At 36.3% G+C, this 25,468-nt stretch overlaps 1 protein-coding gene across 2 annotated transcripts in view; it reads right to left on the reverse strand.

Moving 5' to 3' along the window:
• The window catches only part of TAF4B (TATA-box binding protein associated factor 4b), an 89,498-nt gene that overhangs the window by 15,364 nt on the left and 48,666 nt on the right, over positions 1–25,468 (reverse strand). For both annotated transcript variants that reach the window (XM_043889393.1, XM_043889394.1), the window contains 3 exons: positions 22,155–22,280; positions 17,299–17,355; positions 7,337–7,447 (listed from right to left, as the gene is read on the reverse strand). In XM_043889393.1, the coding sequence (XP_043745328.1) occupies positions 7,337–7,447; positions 17,299–17,355; positions 22,155–22,280 (294 nt within the window). The remainder of the gene's footprint in view (positions 1–7,336; positions 7,448–17,298; positions 17,356–22,154; positions 22,281–25,468) is intronic.

Below are 25,468 nucleotides of genomic sequence, written 5' to 3' on the forward strand. Positions count from 1 at the left end.
AAACTCCCAAACTCATTCTATGAGGCCACCATCAACCTAATACCAAAACCAGACAAAGATGCCACAAAAAAAGAAAACTACAGGCCAATATCACTGATGAACACAGATGCAAAAATCCTCAACAAAATTCTAGCAAACAGAATCCAACAACATATTGAAAAGATCATACATCATGACCAAGTGGGCTTAATCCCAGGGATGCAAGCCTTCTTCAAGACTTGCAAAGCAATCAATGTGATACATATACAACATTAACAAATTGAAAGATAAAAGCCATATGAGTATCTCAATAGATGCAGAGAAAGACTTTGACATAATTCAATACCCATTTATGATAAAAACTCTCCAGAAAGCAGGCATAGAAGGAACTTACTTCAACATAATAAAAGTCATATATGATAAATCCATAGCAAACATTACCCTCAATGGTGAAAAATTGAAAGCATTTCCCCTAAAATCAGGAACAAGACAAGGGTGCCCACTCTCACCACTAGTATTCAACATAGTTTTGGTAGTTTTAGCCATAGCAATCAAGAAGAAAAAGAAATAAAAGGAATCCAGATTGGAAAAGAAGAAGTAAAACTCTCATTGTTTGCAGATGACATGATCCTCTACATAGAAAACCCTAAAGACACCACCAGAAAATTACTAGAGCTAATTAATGAATATAGTAAAGTTGCAGGATGTAAAATTAATACAAAGAAATGCCTTGCATTCCTATACACTAAAAATGAGAAAAGAGAAAGCAAGATTAAGGAAACAATCCCATTCACCATTGCGATGAAAAGAATAAGATACTTAGGAATAAATCTACTGAAAGAAACAAAAGGCCTATATATAGAAAACTATAAAACACTGATGAAAGAAATCAAAGATGCCACAAATTGATGGAGAAATGTACCATGTTCATGGATTGGAAGAATCAATACAGTGAAAATGAGTATACTATCCAAAGCAATCTACAGATTCAATGCAATCCCTGTCAAGCTCCCAATGGTATTTTTCAGTGAACTAGAACAAATAATTTCACAATTTGTATGGAAATACAAAAAACCTCGAATAGCCAAAGCAATCTTGAGAAAGAAGAATGGAACTGGAGGAATCAACCTGCCTGACTTCAGACTGTACTACAAAGCTATGATCATCAAGACAGTATGGTCCTGGCACAAAGACAGAGATAAAGATCAATGGAACAAAACAGAAAGCCCAGAGATAAATCCACGCACTTATGGACACCTTATCTTTGACAAAGGAGGCAAGAATATACAATGGAGAAAAGACAATCCCTTTAACAAGTGGTGCTGGGGAAACTGGTCAACCACCTGTAAAAGAATGAGACTAGAACACTTTCTAACACCATACACAATAATAAACTCAAAATGGATTAAAGATCTAAACTTAAGACCAGAAACTATAAAACTCCTAGAGGAAAACATAGGCAAAACACTTTCTAACATAAATTACAGCGAGATCCTCTATGACCCACCTCCCAGAGTAATAGAAATAAAAGCAAAAATACACAAATAGAACCCAATTAAACCTAAAAGCTTTCACACAACGAAGGAAACTATAAGCAAGGTGAAAAGACAGCCTTCAGAATGGGAAAAAATAATAGCAAATGAAGCAACTGACAAAGAATTAATCTCAAAAATATTATGAGCAGCTTGTTTAGCTCAATACCAGAAAAATAAATGACCCAATAAAAAAATGGGCCAAAGAACTAAACAGACATTTGTCCAAAGAAGACATACAAATGGCTAACAAACACATGAAAAGATACTCAACATCACTCATTATCAGAGAAATGCAAATCAAAACCACAGTGAAGAACCATCTCATGCTGGTCAGAATGGCTGCTATCCAAAAGTCTACAAGCAATAAATGCTGGAGAGGGTGTGGAGAAAAGGGAACCCTCTTACACTGTTGGTGGGAATGCAAACTAGTACAACCACTATGGAGAACAGTGTGGAGATTCCTTAAAAAACTGGAAATAGAACTGCCATACGACCCAGCAATCCCACTGTTGGGTATACACACTGAGGAAACCAGAATTGAAAGAGACACGTGTACCCCAATATTCACTGCAGCACTGTTTACAATAGCTAGGACATGGAAGCAACCTAGATGTCCATCGGCAGACGAATGGATAAGAAAGCTATGGTACATATACACAATGGAATATTACTCAGCTATTAAAAAGTAAGCATTTGAATCAGTTCTAATGAGGTAAATGAAACTGGAGCCTATTATACAGGTGAAGTAGTCAGCAAGAAAAATACCAATACAGTATATTGACACCTATATATGGAATTTAGAAAGATGGTAATGATGACTCTATATGCAAGACAGCAAAAGAGACACAGATATAAAGAACAGACTTTTGGGCTCTGTTCGGAGAAGGCAAGGGTGGGATGATTTGAGAGAATAGCACTGAAACAATTCTATTACCATATGTGAAATAGATGACCAGTCCAAGTTCAATGCATGAAACAGGGCACTCAAAGCCAGAGCACTGGGACAACCCAGAGGGATGGGATGGAGAGGGAGGTGGGAGGGGGGTTCGGGATGGGGGATATATGTACACCCATGGCTGATTCATGTCAATGTATGGCAAAAACCACCACAATATTGTAAAGTAATTAGCCTCCAATTAATATAAATAAATAAATAATTTTTTAAAAGTATTGCTAATCCAGAAGAGAGATTCTTTCTAATCCAAGGGCCTAAAATTAATGGAGAAAGTGAAGTTATTCATGACTTAACATTCCAAAGACATCACCTAACCAATATACATACAAAACACAAACATGCAAACATTCTAAATCTTTAAGTAGGTTCTAGATTACTGCAGAGGTATCTGTACAGTCTATGTGGATCTAAGAACTGATTTCATACACTTATATTCTTATATATAACTTCAATGTACAGAAGTAAATTAAGGAGAAATTAAATACTCCAAAGTAGTAAATTTTAACAGTCCCCCTCCCTTAGATGCAACAGGCTTATGGAATAAACAGTTGGTTCTAAATGATAATTGGTACTTGTTGCTTTTTGCCAGAGTAACACCCGGAGACAGTGGCTGATGCTATTCAACTCTAGCAAGACTTCTGAGAATATTAAATGTAAATCTACATAGAGGATAGTTTAATATATAAATTGTACAACTAGAAAGATTTTTGAAGGATAAGAGGGAGTTTTGCATAACAGAAAAAAATACTAAAGGAAGAAGGTCTAAAACAAATTTCTTCAAATTTATTTTTGTTGATTTGTTATCAGCAAAAAGGATAAGCTATGAATGCTGAATGTTCTAAGTTTAATTTTCTGAAGTTTATATTTTTAAAAATCACCACCACTGTATGCAGTGTTCCAAACTGAAAGCTCTCCCCTTAGGTACTAGAAAAACCTGCATTTGAACCAAGGATTTACTGCTCAAAGAGCAAGACTCCACCTCACTCCCCTCTGGGATTTTATGCTTATTCCAGCAAATTCAGACCAAATAGATAACATTTCAGGTTTCCATCTATAAAGAAAGAGGCAGACAATAAGTAGACCCTCAATTTTTAGGTACAGAATAATAAAAATATAAATGGTTTCAAATATCAATTTTGTGTTATTTGTGAGAATAAAAAAATCAAATTGTTAAAGGGTTTTTAACAATCCTGATTCATGCAATTTAAGTGACTGGAGGGGCAAATCAATCAGCAGTTTATGTAAACACTGAAAGAGCATATAGGAGGGTTCTCTCCAGTTTCCCATTTTTCAAAGAAAATTGCCTTTAAAGTTAGAAACCATGAATACAAATCAACACAAAAAAGTAGTTTTCAGCTAATTTCAAAATAAGGATTGTACTAAAATGTCACCAACTCAATAAAGAAATGGACATTTTCAATTCAGGTTGGATTACTTAAAGTACTGTCTGTTTATAATTCAGAAAAAGTCTGACAACAATCTAAGTTAAAAATACAGGAATAAAGGGGAAAATACATGTGCCTAAATTCTCAAACCTGAAGAAGCACCAAGCAGACAAACACTTCAGTATATTTATAGCCAAGTTAGAACATATATCTGTTCTGAAATTTAAAAATTAAATTAAATTTTTAAATTTAAATTTCCACTAAACAAATAAAAATTAAATAATTTCCATTTTAATACTGATAGAAACTGATTTTTTAAAAATCACCATTTTGAATATCAATAGTACATTTCATTTCTGCCCCCTGTAACCTATAGACTTTCTCAGATTCAAACATACAATAAATGAAAAGTACTTTACAATCTCTGATTATTAGAAACCAGGGAACCTTTATGTTTCTGAGATTTGTGACAAACTCAAATGACACATAAAAATGAAGCTTTGAAAAAATTAATCAACAAGCAGGGCAGGAGCTCAGACATTCCTCTATCTTTCTCAAAGGAGTTATGATATTATAAAGAATAACTATGTGGATGAACAAATTTACAAACAACTGTTCCTGCCAAAAAGAAAAAAGTATGCTACCAAGGCCATATTTATAGGAATGTGCTTAATGATGAAACAGCATGCCTCACTTTTAATAAAATATTTGCACACATTTATATACAAATAGACCAATAATAAAGGACAGTGGGTCATCCTGTGGTAGAGAAGTTAGGAACATAAAAATTTCTACTGGACTAGTTTTACCATATTTTAAAAATATACTAAGATTTGGAACCTCGAGGTCACAAAAAGACAAATACTGTATGATTCATTCCACTTACATGAGGACTCTAAGTAGTCAAATTCATAGAATCAAAGCAGAGTGTTGCTTACCAGGGGCTGGGAAAGGGGAAGATGGGGAGTTGTTTAATGGGTATAGAGTTTCAGTTTTGCGAGATGAAAAAGTTCTGGGGGGGTGGGGCCCAGCAATGTGAGTATGCTTAACACCATTGATCTGTGCACTTAAAAATGGTTGAGATGGTTAAGAAAAAAGATTCGGCAGCAATACATAAATAATCATAAACAGATATAAATAACCTATAAACAGTAGACTGGCCCCATGCACTTATATGCAGCTACTAGTCACGTGTGCCTATTAAAATTTACATAAACTTTTTAAAGTTAAAATTTCATTTCCTCAATCACAGTAGCCACAGCTCAACTGCTCAACAGCTGTTATGTAGCTGTTGAAGGCAGCTCAAACTCCATACGTGTTCATCACAGGAAGTTCTATTAGACAGCACTGGGTCAGACTCAAATACATATAGGAATCTGTATTTGACACAAACCTGCTTGTGATAAAGGTGGCACAACAAATCGGTGGGGAAAGAATTATTGAGAAAACAGTGCTGGGACAATCTGCTCGTCTGGAGAATGAGGAGGGAGAAAGGGAGTAAAGCTAAATGCAGATCTCACCTATTATTCCGAACAAATTCTGAATGAATCAGAGATTTATACTTTAAAGCTGAAATGATAAAAGTACTAACTCGTAAGTCTAATCATTAAGAAAGGGCTTTCCAAACACAATGGAATCCAAGAAGGACAAAAGAAAATGACTGATTTCTTTTTTTTTAATTTAACAAAATACAAACTTTCATATGAATAAAGCCCAGACAAACTGAAGGAAAAGAGAAGGGGGGTGTGGAGTGGGAGAAAATAAATTGAAAGTGTCAATATACACATGAAAAAATTGCTCAATTTCACTTGGAATTTAAACACTATTAAAAATTGTACTTCCAGTCATCAGATGGAAAAGATAATCCCCTGGGTTAATGACTGTGTGGAAAAACAGGCACGAATGGATGCAAAACCTGATACAAATCATTCAGGGGCAATTTTTAAATATTTATCAAAAATGAAAAGCAACAAATTATTTATGGGTAAAATGATACTGAATCTGGGTTTGTGTTGAAAATAACCCGAGGAGTAAAAAACTTACCTGAGAAAGTTGGTGCAGATATAAATAAAACAAAATTTGGCATAAAATGATAGTAGTTGCATCAGGATGGTAAGTATGTAGGGGATTCATTATATTACTCTATCTTTGAATATGTTTGAATTTTTCCAAAGTTGTTCCTATCATGCACAGTCTTTAACCCAGGAATTTCATTTTTTTGAATTCAGCTTATAGATACACTGAACAAGCACAACAGTGGAAGTACAAGGACACTCTGAGGTAACAGAAGCATCCAGAAACAACCTAAATTTCTATTAGAGAATTGGCTGAATAATTGTTTATCTAAACACAGTGATGTAACACCTTTAAAAAACATTGAGGTAAATTATATGAGAGAGATTATGGAAAAGGGGAAAAGTATCAAGAGCAGAACAATAGATACACGTCCATATTCATAATAAATTCTAGAAGGATATGTGAGAATCTGAACGGTGGTTACATCTGGTTGGGCAGGGGATGGGGGACTAGAAATCTGGGAGGAGGAAACTCATCTTTTCAAACATTTTTATATTATGACTTTTTTTGCATGTGAATGTATTATATCCATTACATTTTTATTAATAAAAAGAACTAGACTTTTAAAATCTTTCCTCTATAGAGATGACTATCATTCATCAGGAACTGTTAATGTTTAGGGTCAGTGCTGGGAAGAGCTTGTCCCAAAGCACATTTAAGTTTTATAGAGCACAACAGAGGAGCCACAGTTTCTTTATTACTGACCTAACTCAGGGCTCTTTCTCACTCTTGTATCTTAGCCCCAATGACCAATCTGAAAATCTAGCATTATAGATTAATTCATCTAGAATAATTGCTCTAAAGATGTAAGATCCTTTCTTGGTGTTAATCAAACAATTAATGACATTTATTGAATATATATGACTATGTACCTGGTCCTGTGGGAGATTCAAAGGAAAGGATTACAGTCTTGCTCAAGAAGTTCATAAACTCACTGAAGAGAAAATACTCATGTGAGGAGCAGAGAACGGTTAATGCCATGCAAACACATTACATGCCGAAAAAAAGAGAAGTTAGTGTGGGTATGCAGAATCAAGGTCATGGTGGAAAAAAGAGGGCAGACTTGATCTTAACAGATGAGCTGGATTTAGACACCCAGAGAGGAGAAAATTATATAAAACTGCCTGAAAGAATGTACAGGAAAAAACTGAGATAGTGAAACTCAATATGACCAGTGGTGGGGGATGGGAAGTATAAAACAGGTAGCAAATTGGAGGAAAGTTCAAGGTAATATATATTTTCAAGAACAAACAAAAATTAAGATTTTATAAAATAGGCAAAGGAGAGCTTTAACAAGCATTTGGCAGCAACAGTGTGCAAGGTAGAGTAAATTATCTGCATTCTCTGCTTCCTTTAGGCCTGCTTTTTTGACATGATAAATAAAAGGACAAACATTGTTTCCATACCTCACTTCCAGACCCCGACTCTAGTGGTCTCTTCTTCCTTGGTCCAATAGCTGCAAGAGCTGTGAGATTAGCATCTCTCTGCTGTATCTGCGCAAGCTCCAACTGTTGTAACTAGAAGACAGAATTTTAAAAAAAAAATCGGTGTTTACACAGAGCCATGCTCAGACAGGGTAAAGAAACTGACCACTAAGCCCACTTCTCTGTTCTTTCCCAAATATGTGACAGTGCAAAATAAATATCAGATCAAAATAAATAACAGATTTCCCTAACAGCCAAGTATACATCATATTCTGATTCCTTTGCTCTGATAAACTCCTTAGTCCTGAATCTCTAAATAGAAGAGGCAGAATTTAGGTAAGGAAGAAGTATAGAATAGAACAGAAGAAAGACATCTAGAGCTTAACCTCTCCTTAAGTTTAACCACAGATAAGAAATGCCTGAAGAATAAGCTGAACTGTAAATTGGAGCGAAAGCAGCCAAATGACAGTCAAATTTTTCAGATTAAAAGCGAATTACAGTTGACCCTTGAACAATGAATGTGAGGCTAGAGGTGCTGACTATCTACGCAATAGAAAATTCATTAACTTATAGTTGGTCTTCCATATACCTCATAACTAACATACAACTAAATTAAAGAATCTGCAATGCAGGAGGCCCGGGTTCAAACTCTGGGTCAGGAAGACCCCCTGGAGAAGGGAATGGCTCCCCACTCCAGTATTCTTGCCTGGAGAATTCCATGGACAGAGGAGTCTGGCAGGATACAGTCTATGGGGTCGCAAAGAGTTGGACATGACTGAGCAGCTAATACATAACACATAATTAAATTTACATATAACTTATAGAGGTTTCTGCATATCTACATATCCCTAATTCAACAAATTGCAAGTCATGTAGTACTAGATATTCAGTGAAAAAAATATACATGTAAGTGAACACACACAGCTCAAATCTGTGTTGTTCAAAGGTCAACTGTACTTAAAAACAGACAGTTTTTATGTATTATAGGAAACAGTTCTATATGATTTACAAAGCGCTTCCTTCAAATTAATTCATTTAACTCTTACAATCACATTGAAAGGTATATATTGTTATAATAACATGAAAAGTATACATGTATTTTTTTTTTTAACTAAGGGAGACAGTGGGGCTTTAAAGACATTGGGAAAACATCATAAAGGTCACACAATTAAGAAGTGATAAAAACAGAACTCAGAGCCATCAAAGCCTTTTCAATATATCACATTTTTTATGGATTTACTCTATATTTATCTTCATGTCAAAAGATTGAAAGTGAGTCAGTATTGTTTTGGTGTACTGTTATCACTATGCTTAAACCAGAATGATGAAATCTACAAGGTATAATTTTTTGATATTTGGGCACTAAGCTGTACACAGGATCTATCAAAGATGTCCCATTAAGGTAGATAAATTTAATATACTAAAATTGAGAAATAAATGTATGAAACATTGCATCATTTCACCAAGGCAAGTGTCAAATGGTATTCTTTTTTTTAAAAAACAACAAGGTAAAGAAGTCAAAATAAAATATCACTACACAGATCCTTGGGCTTTTCCAGAAGAGAAATAATGTTCCATTCCTATCAAAAATCTTGTTACTGTGGAGAAAAAGGGAGAAAGAACTAGGTAGTGATTGCTAGATAAATATTCAAACAAGATCAGACTCCAAGATAGTCAACTGAAGTAACCTACTGGGGAACCATAAATATATCCTGAGAATATTCTTCTAAAAGAACACTAACCAAATTTTTAACACTTAAAAAAAAAAAAAAAAGACCAGATGAAAGCAGAAAACAGTTTGGGATGAAGTAGGCCATTTCAGAGAGATCATTTCAAATTACTTTATAATATCAAAGGAAAAACAAAGAATAAGCCAGTAAGCTATAGGTAACTGAGTCTAACAAAGCAGAAAAGTTTGACTTAACTGAAGAAAATGAACTAGGAACCACTTCCCTTTTGCTCCACAAATTACAGGGCAGAAATCCGTCCTTTAAACTGTGTATTTATATATATATAAACTGTTAGAAAACTATTTTCGGGAGTTGTAAACTATCTTTTGTTGAGGATGGTCTTTTAAATAAAATATACAGTTTTAGAGTCTGATGCTGTCACAATATAGAACTTCAGGGTGACAAAATACAATTGTAGCTAATCTACCCTGCAGCACAAATCAAACAACAAGCTATATTTTAAAGTCTTTCCCTGTAGAGAAATGGTATCTGCAAGACAGTCGCACCAAACAGTTTTAAAACTGACCTCTGTCATCAGATTCCTCTCCCTATAAAGTAAAACATTTTCTTTCTGCAAATTGTACTTTGGTTTCCAGAAATCTCACACACAATGTTTTAGAAAATTTTGCAAAACTCTTAATAAAAATAGAAACTGACCATAGTTTGGTGGGTCCTGTATTTACAATAAACTTTCTTAAACTCAATGTATTGTGGCCAGCATAATACACTGTGGATGAAGACATGTAAACTTTCTGCGTGATAAAAGCACTGAATTAGAGGTTTCCTAGTGGAAACAGGATTGCAAGTGACATGATTATTTACACAGAAAATTTCAAGGTAGTTATAAAAAACAAAATTGAAGAACTTCCTAGGATTAATAACAAGTTTAAGCAAGGCTACAAGATGCAAGTCAATACACATAATGATTGCATTTCTAAATACCATTAAGTAAAGTCAGAAACTTAAAATTTTTTTAAATGCCACTTAAAATAGCTTTCCCCCGAATGAAATAAGTATAAATCTAACACATACAGATACTTGTATGCTATACACCACAAGATGCAAATGAAAGAAATAAAAGAAAAAAACAGATAAATGGAGAGATACATTGTGTTCATGGACTGCAAGATTTAACAATCTATGGATTGTTTTGGATTGTAAGAAACAGTAAAGGTTCAATTCTCTCCAAACTGACCTTCAGACAACATAATTCCAATAAAAATTTTTTTGTAGATATGTGTAAGTTGATAATAAAATTTATATGGAAATTGAAATCAGAAGCTAAATCAATTTTGGGGGGAAAAAGGGAACAAAATTGGAAGAATTACACCATGCAATTTTAAGAATTACTTATATAAGGCTACAGTAACCAAAATAATGTGGTATTGACAAAGGAATGGGCACAGATTAATGAGACAAGATAGGGAATCGAGAAACAGATTCACATAAACATGGCCAGTTTATTTTTGACCAAGGTGAAAAACAACTCAATTGAGAAAGCAATTACTTCAACAAATTGAGCAACTGAACATTCACAGGCAAAAAAAAAAAAATGAATCTTGAACCTCACACATTATACAAAAATTAACCTCAAAATGTAAACTTTAAATTTCTAGCAAAAAGCATAAGGAAAAGCTTTCATGACTTATGGCCCAGAAAAGAATTCTCAGACATTGACAGCCAAAGCAGGTCTATTTTTTTTTTTTCACATATTTGACTTCATAAAAATTAAAAACTTTTGCTCTGTAAAAGACAGTTAATAGAATGAAAGGACACACTATTTTTCTCTTCAATCTGTATGCTTTTTCTTTTTTTGCCTTATTGTACTAGCAATATAATGTTTCCTAATCTTTAGAAGAAAGCATTCAGACTTTTCATCATTAAGAATGGTATTAGTGGGAGGGTTTTAACAGAGGCCCTGTATCAGACTGAGGAAGTCCCTTCTATTTCTAGATTGCTTAGAGTTTTATTAATAATGCATGGTGAAATCTGCAAACATAGTTCTGCCTCAGTTGATATGGTCACATGGTTTTTCTTTCTTAGACAATTATTATGTTAGATTTTACTAATTTTTAAATACTGAACCAGCTTTGCCTTCCTGGGGTAAACTCTTGGTCAAGATATATTATTATTAGGTATCACTGGATTTGATTTGCTAATATTTTGGTGAAGATGTTTACACTTATGTTCATGAGGCATATTGATTTATACTGTTGACTGGTATGCAGAGTAGGTCAAGGTCACATATGACAAGAGTGTAGCTCGAGTGGGAACAAGAAATAAACATAAGAATATGGGGTTGCTTTCCTGAGCTCCTCCCTTTCTACCTCCTCTTCCCAGTAAATCCTGGTTCCTTGGGGCTGACTCCTCTTTTTGTCTCTCTGGCTAGAAGGCTGGGGCTTTAGTTACTCCTCTTGGCCATGTAGTTCTGTGACTGTGTCCATGTCTAGGATCAAGCAACAAGTATGAAAACAGAAACCAAAAGCTTACTAGGCAGAATTAGAGGCGCTATCTTGCTAGTTAGCCTTTATAATTCAACTTCACCTTTCAGGAAAATAGTATATTCCACATAATCTCAACTGGACACTTTCCCCCTTACACTCAAACACAGTACTTTATATATTGTTGAAAAGAAATATAATGTACTATATTGATATGATTACAGAACTTTCCCCCCAGTTCTTACTTTTATAGTCTTTTTTTATTCTCAACCTCTGGAAGGAAACCACTCCCCCAACACACACATACAAAATTGGTATGTTAGTTTTTGGAAACAGACATATCCATGGTCAATCTCAGGCTCATGGTCAATCTTGCCTGATGGCATCTTTCTTAAACATCTCCATAGCCAATGTTTTTAAGCTACTGGTTTTCCCTCTAATATCTCACCCTTCCCTAAATTATGACAGCTCTGTAACACAAGCAGAGCATGTACTGCTACATTCATTTTAAATACAAGGAACTGGGTAAGTTCAAAGAGGTCAAGTGATTTTCCCACAGTGGAATTGAGACAATGGTAGACTGAATCAGCATCCAAGACTCCTGACTCCTACCTCAATGCTCCCTCCGCTATAATATATACATTTTCCCGCAAAAGGAAAACATGTCTCTCAAGACACACAGATCCCATATTCAAAATTAAAGATGCATATTCCCTTCTGAAGCTCTAAATAAAAACTAAAATGTCGTCTTTTTTATGTACACCAATCCAGGGACATAACCAATAAAGGTCTCTTGTGAAAATATCCATTAAAAAAACCTACTGTAGCTTTCCTGTGTCCAAGAAAGAACCAAGTGAATGGTAACTGGATGGTGACTGAACTATGCCAATTCAAGATGCCAATTCTCAGATTCCCCAAATCATAGTATTTAATTTAACCTTCTATGACTATATAGTCAATGGGAAAATAAAAATGATAGATTTTTAAAGGCCACCTTGTTTCTCCTCCTGGACCAAGGATTCTAAGTGTGGTCTCTTAAGCAGCAACAGCAATTGCAAAATCAGTGGAAACTGGTCGGAAATGTGAATTCTCAGGCCTCACCCAGGCCTGCTGTATCATAGGTGCCTGGGACCCAGCAATCTGTGTTTTAATGAGTCCTCCAGATAATTCTTATGTACGCCTGAGTTTGAGAACCACTTAGACTACCAATGCTTTGAAACATGGCAATTCTGTTTCTCTGCTATGTATACAAGTTCTTTATAACTTGTCATTTTAAGAACACCTTCTCCATACTACATTAATTTGATTGCTCGAATGTACTTTTAATGACAAATTTCATTTTGCCCTGTTCAGTGTTCCACGAATTTTGGCTCATGGAGAACCAGCATAAAGTTTAAACACAAGTTGCTATAATTTAACAGTTAGCCTTTACCATCACATTTCATTGACTCTATATCTTTTAAAATTTCATTATAAAAAAGTCCCTTACCCTTCTTGTACCTAAATAATATATTTTCTAATCAGTAATGAGTCTTATGAGTCAGTATTCTATTTATTGTACAATAATGTTTTATGGAGAATTGTATTTCTTATAGTTCTTATATCTTATACAAACAAAAATCCCAAGTACTTCAGGGTACTGTTACGCATTTTAATAATTTAATACTTATTTTTGTAGTTTCTAGAGGAAGTACTGTGAAACTAAGGTGCCAGTAGGTACACGTCTTGCATTCCTTTTTCTTTCTTCTATTGTCTGATAACAAATGAAAATGGGAATGCTAGGAATTGTTACAAAGAAAATGAATCTTTGTCTCACTCTGCACAGATGTACTGAACTCACATTCCCATAGGAGAAAGAAGATATTTAAAAGGAAATAAGGGTCACAATATATATAACAAATGTTTAAGGAATCAGGGTGTTTGAACTCCAAGGTCAGATGGCTTGATCCATAGAATTCTGGATGATGTGGTAAGAAAGGAAAACACTCAAGGCTAGATGGTAATCTAGGACACACAGCACACATTTCAGACAAGTCTGCAGATGCACTGAACAAAAATGCCCCTGCTTGTTTGAAGTCACAATCTGGCAATTAGTAATCTATTTAAAACCCTTCACAAATGGACAGTGAAATGGAAGAAGTCAGTACTTACATTTTAGTAAAAGTATCTAAGGGGAAAAAAAGCCATCACAATTTAAAAGTGTCCATATTTAAAATATAAAGTTGCAATAAAGAGAGAAGACACATATAATGATGTTTTTCTAGGCGAAAATAGAAAACAGGAAAAAGATGGCCCCAAAGTTGGAATTAGAATTCAAGAGGGAAGGGATATAGGGATATATGTATTCTTATGGCTGATTTGCGTCATCGTATGGCAGACACCCACACAACACTGTAAAGCAACTATCCTCCAATAAAAATAAATTTAAAGAAAGTCTGATATCCACAGACATTTTAGCCAGACAACAAGGTTTTCAAATAGACAGATAACCTGTCAGGTCAATAAGAATAGAATGTAGCAGGAGCTACTTCACTGTACTGAGATTAAGCTGAAGGCAAACCCAAAGGCAGCCTACTTTATGTATATATGTATTTATTTGGCTGCACTGGATCTTAGTTGGGGCATATGAGATCTAGTTTCCCCAACCAGGGATCGATCCCAGGCCCCTGGCAATGGGAGCGCAGAGCCTTAGCTACTGGACCACCAGAGAAGTACCCAGTTTACTTTTTTTTAATGTGCTGAATGAGAATGACAACATTGGAAGAAATCAACAGGAAGGATGAAGAGAAATTAGACACCTTTACAAAAACCTGCTCAACTGAACAGTTTGTCAAGAGGGAATGCATAGATTCTAAACCTGTATTAGAGACAAGAAAACCAAGGGGAGAAATGACCAAGACCAAAACTCTAGCCCTTAACAGCTAGAGGCAATCATGAAGTATAAGCCTATGTGCAAAGGGGACTCAAGCTGAGATTTAATATTTATATGACAGACATCATTGCTGAAACATTTCTCAGGATCAATAAAGCCTACAGCTTCCTTCAATAGTTCTTTGGAGTTCTATATTTGTGAAATGCGGTCATTAATCTATTTCCTGTGCCCACCTTGGTAGGTAGGTAATTACCTGGAAAAGGAGAGCAAAGCAGTTTTAACTGAGACACTGGAAGGCATCTGTGCTAATTTTCGGGACTGGACAGTGAAAACTCCCTCAACAGCCAAATACCGAAACAGGACAAACCAAAGCTTTATAGTTTACACCAGTGTGATAGCAGTTAGCATATCCCAAATGATAACCTTACAAATTACCATACAACAATTCAACTCTATAAGACAGTGTCAATGATTATTGCACCCAAACAAAATATGGTGTTTTGCTCTATTTAAAATGGATAAATAAGAAGGACCTACTGAAGACCACACGGAACTCTGTTATCTGGCAGCCTGGATGCAAGGGGTGCTGGGGGAAAATGGGTACATGTATACATACAGCTGAGTCCCTTTGCCGTCCACTGAAACTACCACAACATTGTTAACTGGCTATATCACCATTACAAAACAAAAAGTTTTTTCTTAAAAAAATATGGCATATTTGATTCTAAACTAGAGGCCCTAAGAATATTAGTTATGAAGAGCTCTAGGGGGCAAAGGGATGACAAAAATGACAATATTTTACTTTTATCAAGCATTTGCAATGAATACAGGGTGGCCCTGTTCTTGGAACTGGGCCAATGTCTTTGATTCTTTTTTTAATCAAAGAGGATTTAGAATAGGAAGCAACCAGAAAACTTTCCAAATATTTTGGAAAGAAAATATATGGTCTTTTAAATCTTGCTAGGAAAAAGAAATAAATGGAGCTGTGAAAAGATTGGGGAGGAAAAAGAACAGGTTTGCCACCACCTGCTCTCAGGGAGAAGTTTTTCCCTTCACATTTGCTCTTAGACTTTTCTTCGAAAAATCCTATCCAACTATTCATCCCTCAGGGAATTTAAAACAAACACACACACACACACACACACACATAAAAGAAAAACCAACCAACCAACCAAAACCACTCCATATAAACCTGAAGGAAAATTTAATCTAATCATCCAGATGTTTGAAAGTTTATGAAGGAAGAACAGACAGGAAAGGCCTTTAATGATAAAAGGGTAAGATTTCTGATATATATTTTCCAAAAGTGGCTGGAATTCGAAGCAAGATAAGCATCTAATCAGTCCTTAATGAAAACAAACAGGACCACTCATGATTCAGAGCAGCCACAGAGTGCGCATCCCCACACAATCTACCATCAAGCCAGGCTTGCTAAAAGGGTATAGGTATAGTTCTTGTGGTTCCTTTTTTCACGTGACATTTTTAGGTAAGTTTTCCACTGGAAAGAAATGAGTACCAGAAATTTTTTTGTTGCTGAAATAAAATGATTCTGGTTTCAAATCATTTTTAATGTTCTCCTTTCATAGTTCTCTTCCCCCCAATCCAGAAACTCCTCCATCCAGAGTTCATGTTTTCTTCCTTTTCTGTTTTAGTGAAAACACACTACATTGATTGTAAGGATCTTACTAGATTTCCATTTGTTTTGCCTCAGCTCCTACATTAATCCAAACAATAAGGGCCCTTAAAACATTCATAAATAACCTGCTGCTGCTGGCACCTAGGAGCCGAGTGCAGCAATGTTAAGCAACAACAAATTTCATAGTTCAAGAGGCACAGTTAAGGAAAAAGGTTGCTCAGGAAATCACTCTTATTTAGCACAAAGATCCTTAAAAATTGCATGAAATCAGTCAAGTAACTATAGAAACCAATTTCTTCAGCTCCATATCACACGTCTCACACCTCAATTGTCTTTATTATCGTCTGCTGTCAGATCCTTAATCAGAAATGTGAACAGGCTTGATGATTTATTCAGCAGGGAAAAGAATCTGTAGGTCAAGTGAAAAATTTCACACACACACACACACACACCCCCATCCACACACACCCCATCTTCAACCTTAGGTACTTTCATTTCCTTCTGTTCTCAGCAGCTCTGGGGGCAACTCCAGTGAGATCCAATATTAAGGCTCAATTAAAATAAGCTCCAATTAGTGGAGCTTTTTTCTCTGGGGCTAGAAAAGTCAGGAAATGGATATTGGGAAATGTAAAAAGTCAGCTACTGAGAGGAGGCTGCAGACATAAATGAACTTATTTGTTGATTTCTACAGTTGCTATGCAGAGGCCTCTGGGAGTAAAAGCTTAACCAGTCTAAGCTATAAACTAAAACCCCTGCAGCTAAACATGAACTGTGTGAAACAAGGGCTCCATTCCAGAACAGAAAACTGCTGGGCCCAGAAAATTAAAAGCCAGAGGCGTTTTCCATTTAAAACTAAATCCCAGTACCACCTCCCAGCCAAAGAATTATAAGCAGTATCAGATTTACAAAACGAACAATTACCCTGGAAAAATGTAGCCTATTGTACAGTCCCAGATGCTAAATCTCAGAAGTTTCTTTTTTTCTTTTTTTTTTAATCCCACATTATATTCCTCCAAGTGGGCTGCTGGAGTTTACAAAGAGCCATTTCTAGACAGGCCTAAGCCTTGAAAATAAATTTTAAAAAGAGAGCACATAACTCATTGACCTCATTTGAAGCACTGCCCTTGCCTTCAGCAGTTCCTGTCCTTCCCCAAGGCTTCGGCAAATGGTATGCAACAGCAAAATAAACCCTGACCTAATTGCCAGGAGAGAGCTGCCAACCTTCCCTCCAACACAAAGACAGCATGGTAACTTGAAAGTCCTACCTCTTTGGCTTTCTGCTTTAATCTCAGCTGTTCTGGATCTTCTTTATTGGAACGACTCTATCAAAGGAAAAGAAAATTTTAATAGAAATTACTAGCAGCTAAACACCATAGTTGCCGTTAAATATTTAATAAATGACAATTTTCTCTTGTGATTGAAAACCTTAGCTCTGGGGGAAAATGCCTCAATCCAGTCCCGTGCTCCCCCTACCTCCTCCCACCTCATCATCTGGGCTGGCTGCTGCAGTTCTAGCCTGGAGGAAGTTTATACAGAAAATGATGCTAACAATGTCGGTCAGGTCCAGTTGAGGCATGACGTTGTTCTTATTGGAACACTAAAAACTGAAAAATGTATGGTACAGAGGAAGGAAAGCAAAGGAGGATAACTGTTGGCTTAAATGAATGAAAACAATCAACACTGGCTGATCCTCAGGTGAAGTCATTTTGGTAAAACACATGGTATTTCAAAGACTATTAAAACCAAGAAACTGATGAACTTTGAACTGAATTTCTCTCTCTTCAAATGTGTAATTTTTAAGAATTAAGGAAGAAATACATCCCAGTGTTTTCACTAGAGTATGTCATCTTCTTTGGATTCTCTATAGCACTTAGTTGAATGCTGTGCCCAAGTAAAAGTTCAAAAACTGTTTATTGAATGTTTCTTTCCATGCTAATTCAGTTCAACATTCCAAAAATGAATAATCCTAGAAGACTGCTATAAGAAGAGAGCTACCTTCTACATGTAATGCTATGATGCATCAAGAGGTAAGGAAGGAATTTTATTTTTGACACCATGGACATTTGTCTGCTGAAAAAGATGCTGTGGACAGGTATATCCTTTTTCTCATTCTAACAAAATTACCTAATTCCTTATAAATCTGAATATTTATTCTATAAAATGAAACATTAGCTAACTAAAGATAGGCTAACAAAATAAAAGCTAAAGGTATTTTCCGAATTTAATAGAATTTTGTTAAAGGAAAGCACTAGAAACTGTTTAGATTTGAGTGCCTTCCAATTTTAAACACCTTAATACTTACATAAGATTCTGTTCAAAGTAATTTTTTCCTTCATTTTGTGTCCAATCTAATAGAACAACTTCACTCCAACTGAAACTAAGAAAACTCTTTTATTATTATATCTATGTTAGGAGAGAATGAGTATGTGTATGTATGTATTCACACAAAAACATGTGTGTATATGTGTGCATGTACATGTTTGTGCATATAATGCTTTGCCTCAGTATAAAATGGGCACATTTTGTTATCAAGTCTTTGTCAGTCAACCAACATTTGCTGACTACCCATAGTATATATCCTACTTGACTTGTCACTGTTCTAGGCCTTGGAGATACAGAAATGAGATGACAAGACAAAGTCCCTGCCTAAGAAGATAAAAATAATAAAATTTACAGAAATTAAACACAGCTGTGAAATATAATACATTTATGATGGGGAAAAAGAAAAAAATGACTGAGAATGGTAAGTACTATAAAGAAAACAGGATCATGTGATAGGAGGGGAGTACTTCTATAGCTAGAATGGGACAGAATCCATCGCTAAGGAGCAAAAACTGAGTAGAGATCTGAATGACAAGCAGGAGGCAGCCACACAAATATCTGAGGGAAGAACATCCCAAGCAGAAGGCAGAAGTCACTGCAGAAGCCAAAAAATGGGAATCTGCTTGGCACACTTGAGGAAAAAAGGAGGCTGCTGTGGCTGGATACCAGGTGTCGCCTTACAGGCCACAGTAAGGAGTTGGGGTTTGATTCTTGTTTTAAGAAAAAGCCACTGGAGGATTTGAAGCACAGGTGTGAGATGCCTCCGACAAGACACTTCTGAAAGGCCCCTGGAGGCCGTGTACAGGGTGCACTGAAGGGACCCAAGACTGGAGGCACAGGAACACAGAGCAATTAGGAGACTGTTCTAAGACAACTGTTGTGAATACAAGACTGGGACAGAGATGAGGATGACCTGAGCCGGCATCAGAGCAGAGAAGGTGACAATAAATAATTAGATTGAAACATATGTTAGGGGCAGAGCCAACCAGATTTACAGAAGGACTGGACACAGGGTGTGAAGTAAAGAGAGGAGTCAGGGATGACGCCTAGGACTGTGGTCTAAGTAACTGGAAGGATGATTGTTCCAATTTTCCGAGAAGGTCAAGACCGCACTAGATCTGGGGAAGGGAACTCAGCGTTCAGTTTTGGATGCCTCATCAGTAGTCTAGGATACAAACTTGGAGCGCAATGAAAGGTCACTGTGACTGGGGCTGAATGAGCGAAGAAGGGAAAAGCATGAAGCAAGGTCAGACAGGGAGGTGGGTGCCTTTTAAAATTTGGTAAGAAGTTTGGATTTTAAGTGCAAGAGGAAGCCACTGAAGGAATTTTATGCAACAGAGACACACACATGATTTGTTATGAAAACACTATCCTGACAACAGTATGAAAAATGGATTGTAGAAAGAAAAGGGTGTTAGTTAGAAGATATTATAAATGTTCAAGGGCAAGATGCCTTAGACTAGAGTGGTGACAACAGTGATGAAGAGAGGGTGGCGGATACTTCGGGAATTGAACAGGAAATGACTGGATGCAGGACAAGGAGAGAGGAAAGGAGTTAACGATGATGTCCTAGATTTTGTGGCTTGAACATCTGGATGAGTAACAATGTCATTTACTGAGTAAGAAAATCTGCAAGACTGCAAGGTGAAAAGAAGGGAAAGTGAGAGCAAGTATAATATACTACATCCAATAAGAACTAAACAAGTATTTAATAGTTTATAACCTTGTTTACAGCATAGTAATTGGAAATAAAATCCCAATAAACCACCTCGTTACAGCGGCTGCATGCTTGCTTATAATACTCACGGGCTCAGGAAAGAGCATCTGCCTGTCCTAGCTGCCTTTCCCAGTGTAAGAGGGGTCAAAATGGGGACTGAGACTGTGGGCAGTGAGGAGCTGCTCAGTCACATGGCTTTGGTGCACCCTGACACATGAAGGTGTAGACCAGAGGCCAAGAAAGAAGGGAGACGAAGGGCTGAGGAGGCTCGCCAAGGCAAGGGCCAGCAGGCATGGCGGCCAATTACATGGGCCATGAAATGAGGGCAGGGATAACAGTGGTGGCAGACAGAGTCAGTCAACATGGCTGCTTGGAAGATTAATTACATTGATCAAATAAGTAAATAGCGAATATAAGTAAATAGATCAAGGATAATGAGAGCCAAGTTTCTGACTACAGAGTAAATACTTATAAACATGGAAAGGTCAAGGCTAGGAAGAATCCTAAGATATGAAATAAAGTCAAAGGTATTCATATAAAAATTATAGTTTTAGAATATAAATTTATGGTTTTATACACACACAGAAAAATATTTATTCATCTATGTGTGTTTATACACATATGTGTACATATATACATACCATACTTAGACTTCCTACCTCTGTCTATTTGACAGGATCTAATGTAATAATACCCTCTGAGCAAGGAGCACATAGGAGGCTCTAATCTTGTTTCTGGGTATCATCCTCAACTAAAAAAATATAGGGTTCCTGGGAGAAATGACTGATTCTATGGCTGGGGAGGATGAATGAAAGCTGGGCCTGGAGTATCTTGTGCCTGAAAGCAAGGGCATGTTCAGTGAATGATCTTAATAAGACAAAAGGACAGAGGTGCCAGCTGGAAGGGTCTCCCACTCAAGAGATCTGAGCATCAGAATAGATCATGACAGTAATAGGTTACAACCTGTTGAATCAAACAGAAATCTGAGAGGCCATACTGATAAAAATGAGTGAATGAATCAGAGAAAGAAAGGCTCTTCCACGGAAGACAGTACTAACAAATGTGGAAGAGGTGACAAGAATAAAGAATCACCATTTGGCAGCCATCGTAGATGTAGCTGATTCACAGATATCATCTATAGATGCTAAAGTTGCTAAGTAGAGTTTGATAAGGTATGGGATTATTGGTATAATCCTACAATACCTTTCTACAAAAAACTAATTGATTACAAATGGGAAAAGGGCAAGTTTAAAATAGAGAGAGCTGATTAAGTTTGCCTTTTGAAAGAATCAGCTGAGAAGAATGCAGCATCATTTCTATGTATGTATAACCACCAAGAATGCATGCCCTAAATGAAACGTGAGGAAACAAACACAAGATGAACTGTGGTCCAGAGTCACCTGCAGAAGAATTAAGTCCTGTACTCTCGAAACCTGTCAAAGATATGAAAGGGAAAGAGTGAGGAGATCTGAAAGGAGTCTGAAAAGAGATGACAACTGAACAGACACATACACCTGAACGTGAAAACGGGCCTTGAAGGAAAAAGATCTGAGGCAGCCGGTGAAACCTGGCTGGGGTCTAAGGATTTAGAGGGTTGTGTCATATGAGTCACATCCTGACTTGGAAGGTTACACAGGAGAATGTCCCTGATTTTCCAAACACATGCTAGAATGTTCAGAAATGATGATGAGATGTCATGTCTAAAGCTTGCTTTCAAAGGTTCAGAGAAAGACTAGAGAAAACAGTACAAGAAATCTCTGAACTGAAAGAGAAAAAGAACAGAAGAAAAGAATAATGATGATGGGAGTGTGTACCTGTTTCCAGAAACAGTGGAGATGGAGCAAGTACACTAAAATCTTAAAAATGGGAACCTCAACTGAAAAGGAGATATGTTGTTCTGGCAGCTTTTCTGTAAGTATGGGATGATTTCAAAATAAATAAACTTTTAAAAACTATTCCATTTTAAGAAATCCTTCAGAGACACCTAATGGCCTAACAAAACCAAGACAGTCAACCAATGATAAAGCTGATTCTGACCTCCTTGACAGGCCATGTTCACTCATAAATCACACAGGATCTTACCTTGGCTGCTTTAAGTAACATTTCTCTTTCTTCTAAATCCTTTCTCTGCTTCTCCAGTTGATCTAGCTTTTCAAGAAATTTGAGCTGTGATCTGGTGTCATTAGACAGGATGTAATTTTCACTTGCCTGGGGGAAAAAAAAGTCTTCTGATGATCTAAGGCAACACATTCTACATTAGGTCTTGTTATAAATCAACTAAAGACAGTTACACCAAGATACATAGGGAGGTAAATTTTCAGGAGGTAATATTTTATTTCTGCTAAACAAACAACAAAGCAAGTATGTTAATCATTCTTAAAATCTGAGAGGCAATTTAAAAAGAAGTTTGAAAGTCTCTCAGTCATGTCCAACTCTTTGCAATCCCATGGACTGTAGCCCACCAGGCTCCTCTGTCTATGGAATTCTTCAGGCAAGAATACTGGGGTGGGTTGCCATTCCCTCCGGCAGTGGATCTTCCTGACCCAGGGATGGAATCTGGGTCTCCTGAATTGCAGGCAAATTCTTTACTGTCAGAACCACTAGGGAAGCCCTCATTCTTAAAATCCGAGAGGCGATTAAGCAAAAATTTCAAAGAGATTTCCTAGTAAGCTTCTTCCAGAGGGGAGGAAAAAGGAATTAAGCCCAGCAGATCCTGATAATAGGAATAGAAAGCAAAACAGTGTACTGTTTACCTATCATCTAAATCTTTTTAGTTAAACTACTATCAATCTCATCAGACCTTAATGATTAATTAAATCTTAGGCCCATAAAAGATAAAAAAATAAATAATCACCTCTCTGAAAAATATACCAAAGATGAAAGTTATCACCTTTGCTTCTATTGCTGAATTGGTCTAACTTTTACAAGCAAATGCAACTTCTATCAAAAGACAACGTAAGATCAAATGGCAAACTTAAAATCCTAAACCCTGTTGTGAGGATTTCCTTAAGCTATGGACTTGGGCAGAAACTTGCATAAATCAGAGTCATAACAAGAAGTATAATTATTCATCTTCAATGTTCCATAAAAGGATAAAATTTACAGTCTCATTTATTCTAATATGCTAAACTCTAAAACAGTGCTTTACAACCTAAATACTTTATTATTTTCTTCATCTGATATGACCACCCATCTCTCTTAATATTAATATATATATGCTTGTGGGGGTGGGGGGTGACTTCCTGCCATCTACTCATTTCAGTAATTCAGACATCTAAACTATAGGAGGGAGACTATAACAGGAAAACTGAATGTTTTTAAACATTTAGTCCAACAGTCAGTGCCTGGCTTGGAAATCTAGTTACAGTACCATTCCCATCTTTGTTTTATCCCATGCTCATGGCTGATTTAATTAACTGGGACTGAGAGATTTCATATGCCCAAGATTCTTTTTAAATTAAATTTTTATTGTTGGTATTTAACCAGATCAAAGGAGTATTACATAGTATAACGAACAAGGATGTATTAGTGCTACTTATTTTACTTTGTGTTTAATACAAAAAAGAATTCTCAAATGTTTTTTAAAGTTAAATAATACAAGATAGAATATGGAATACATTATGGGCCAACCATACAGGCATAAACAAAATAACCAGTGGCTTCTTAAATACTTCATTTTTACCATTTTTGTGTTCATACACTCTGGAGATAGTTTACTGAGAGGATTTAATTTAAAAGGACAACAAATGCTAAATTAAAAAGGGGAACAGAGTTTCTAAATTTGAACCCAATCTCATTTCCATGCTAAGATTCCTTCTCTTTCTCTCTTCCAGCTCAGTGCAACCACCTCTTGCTTAATGCATCCTTCCTTTACTCTTCCAGATCCTAAACAAATGAGTGTCTTCCCTATTTCTACTGAGTCTCTAACTGTATTTAAATAACAGTAACCCCAGTCTTATCATGATCCCTTCTGTCTATCCAGCTGGTCTAATTGAAGTCTTCTTGGACCACAGAGGAGGGTGGTTTAGTAATGAAAATACAAGGACTCAGACCAAATGACAACATCATCAAGTGAATCCCATCTAAAGAAAGCACTACAGTCCCTTTCAACTGGAAAACACTGAAGCTTTTCCACGGCCACTGGCACTAGAAGACTCTAATATATCTTCAGTGGGAAAAAACCTGGCAGCAAGATCAGAAGCTTTGCATCACATGTGTTTACTTTCCACTTCTTTATTTAAATCTCAATTTATGGACTATGATTAATTAGAGAATTATATCTAACCAGGTGAAAGATTATCAAAAGTAGATGGATTTCAAATCGAAAGAGATGGTGGGATTTTGCTTTTAATAAAAGTAGCTCATTGTTATGAAATTCATGGAGTAAATTTTCCCACTGTACAGATAAAAACAAATCCTATCAGGATGAACTGAAATATACAGACAAGGCTCAATCTGTGACACAAAGATTATCATAATCAGAGTCTACAAAATAAGTATAATTTTGAATTAGAATCAAAAATAATTAAATGATTATCATTTCTATTTAAAGAAGTATGATCATGTAGCTGCCTTTTTATATGCATGAACTCACACAGTGGCATTAGCTATATTAAAGAGTAAGAGTGGGGAAAGGCAGAGGGGGGAAAAATAAATCAGGACAGACAATGTCAAGGCAGGAAGTTAAGGAGGTATTGAAAGTGAAAGTGAAGTCGCTCAGTCGAGTCCGAGTCTTTGGGACCCCAGGGACTGTAGCCTACCAGGCTCCCCTGTCCATGGGATTTTCCAGGCAATAGTACTTGAGTGGATTGCCATTTCCTTCTCCAGGGGATCTTCCCAACCCAGGGATCAAATCCAGGTCACCCGCATTGTAGACAGACGCTTTACTGTCTGAGCCACCAGGGAAGTCTTACTGAGTTTCTAAGTGGAGTAGATGCTATCCATTTAGCCTGGGGCAACTAAATCCTTGGAATATGTGCTGCTGATGTACATTACAAGAACTACTCCATCTGAAGGTTACACATAATAAAGCTTTGGATGGTATTTGGGATAGTAAACATTACACTGGAAAGTGCAATGGAAAGCATTCCATTACAATCAATCATTGGAAAAATTTTATCCCATACTAAATGTACATACTACATTTTGTACAGAAACTGTCTACTGTAAATGAAAGTACACTTGTGTATCTCTGAAACAACAGGGTGAGGAAAAGGGGAGAATTCAGAAAGAGACAGTTTTACAACAGTAGCTGAAGTCTTTAATACCTTACTTTCAATACTGGATTGAATAGCTAGACAGAATATCAATATGAAAACAGAGGACTAACACTATAAACCAACTAGATCTAACAGACATACTGAACACTCCTCCCCAACAACAGCAGAATACACATG

This window comes from Cervus elaphus, chromosome 27 (assembly GCF_910594005.1).
Source record: "Cervus elaphus chromosome 27, mCerEla1.1, whole genome shotgun sequence".
NCBI lineage: Eukaryota > Metazoa > Chordata > Mammalia > Artiodactyla > Cervidae > Cervus > Cervus elaphus.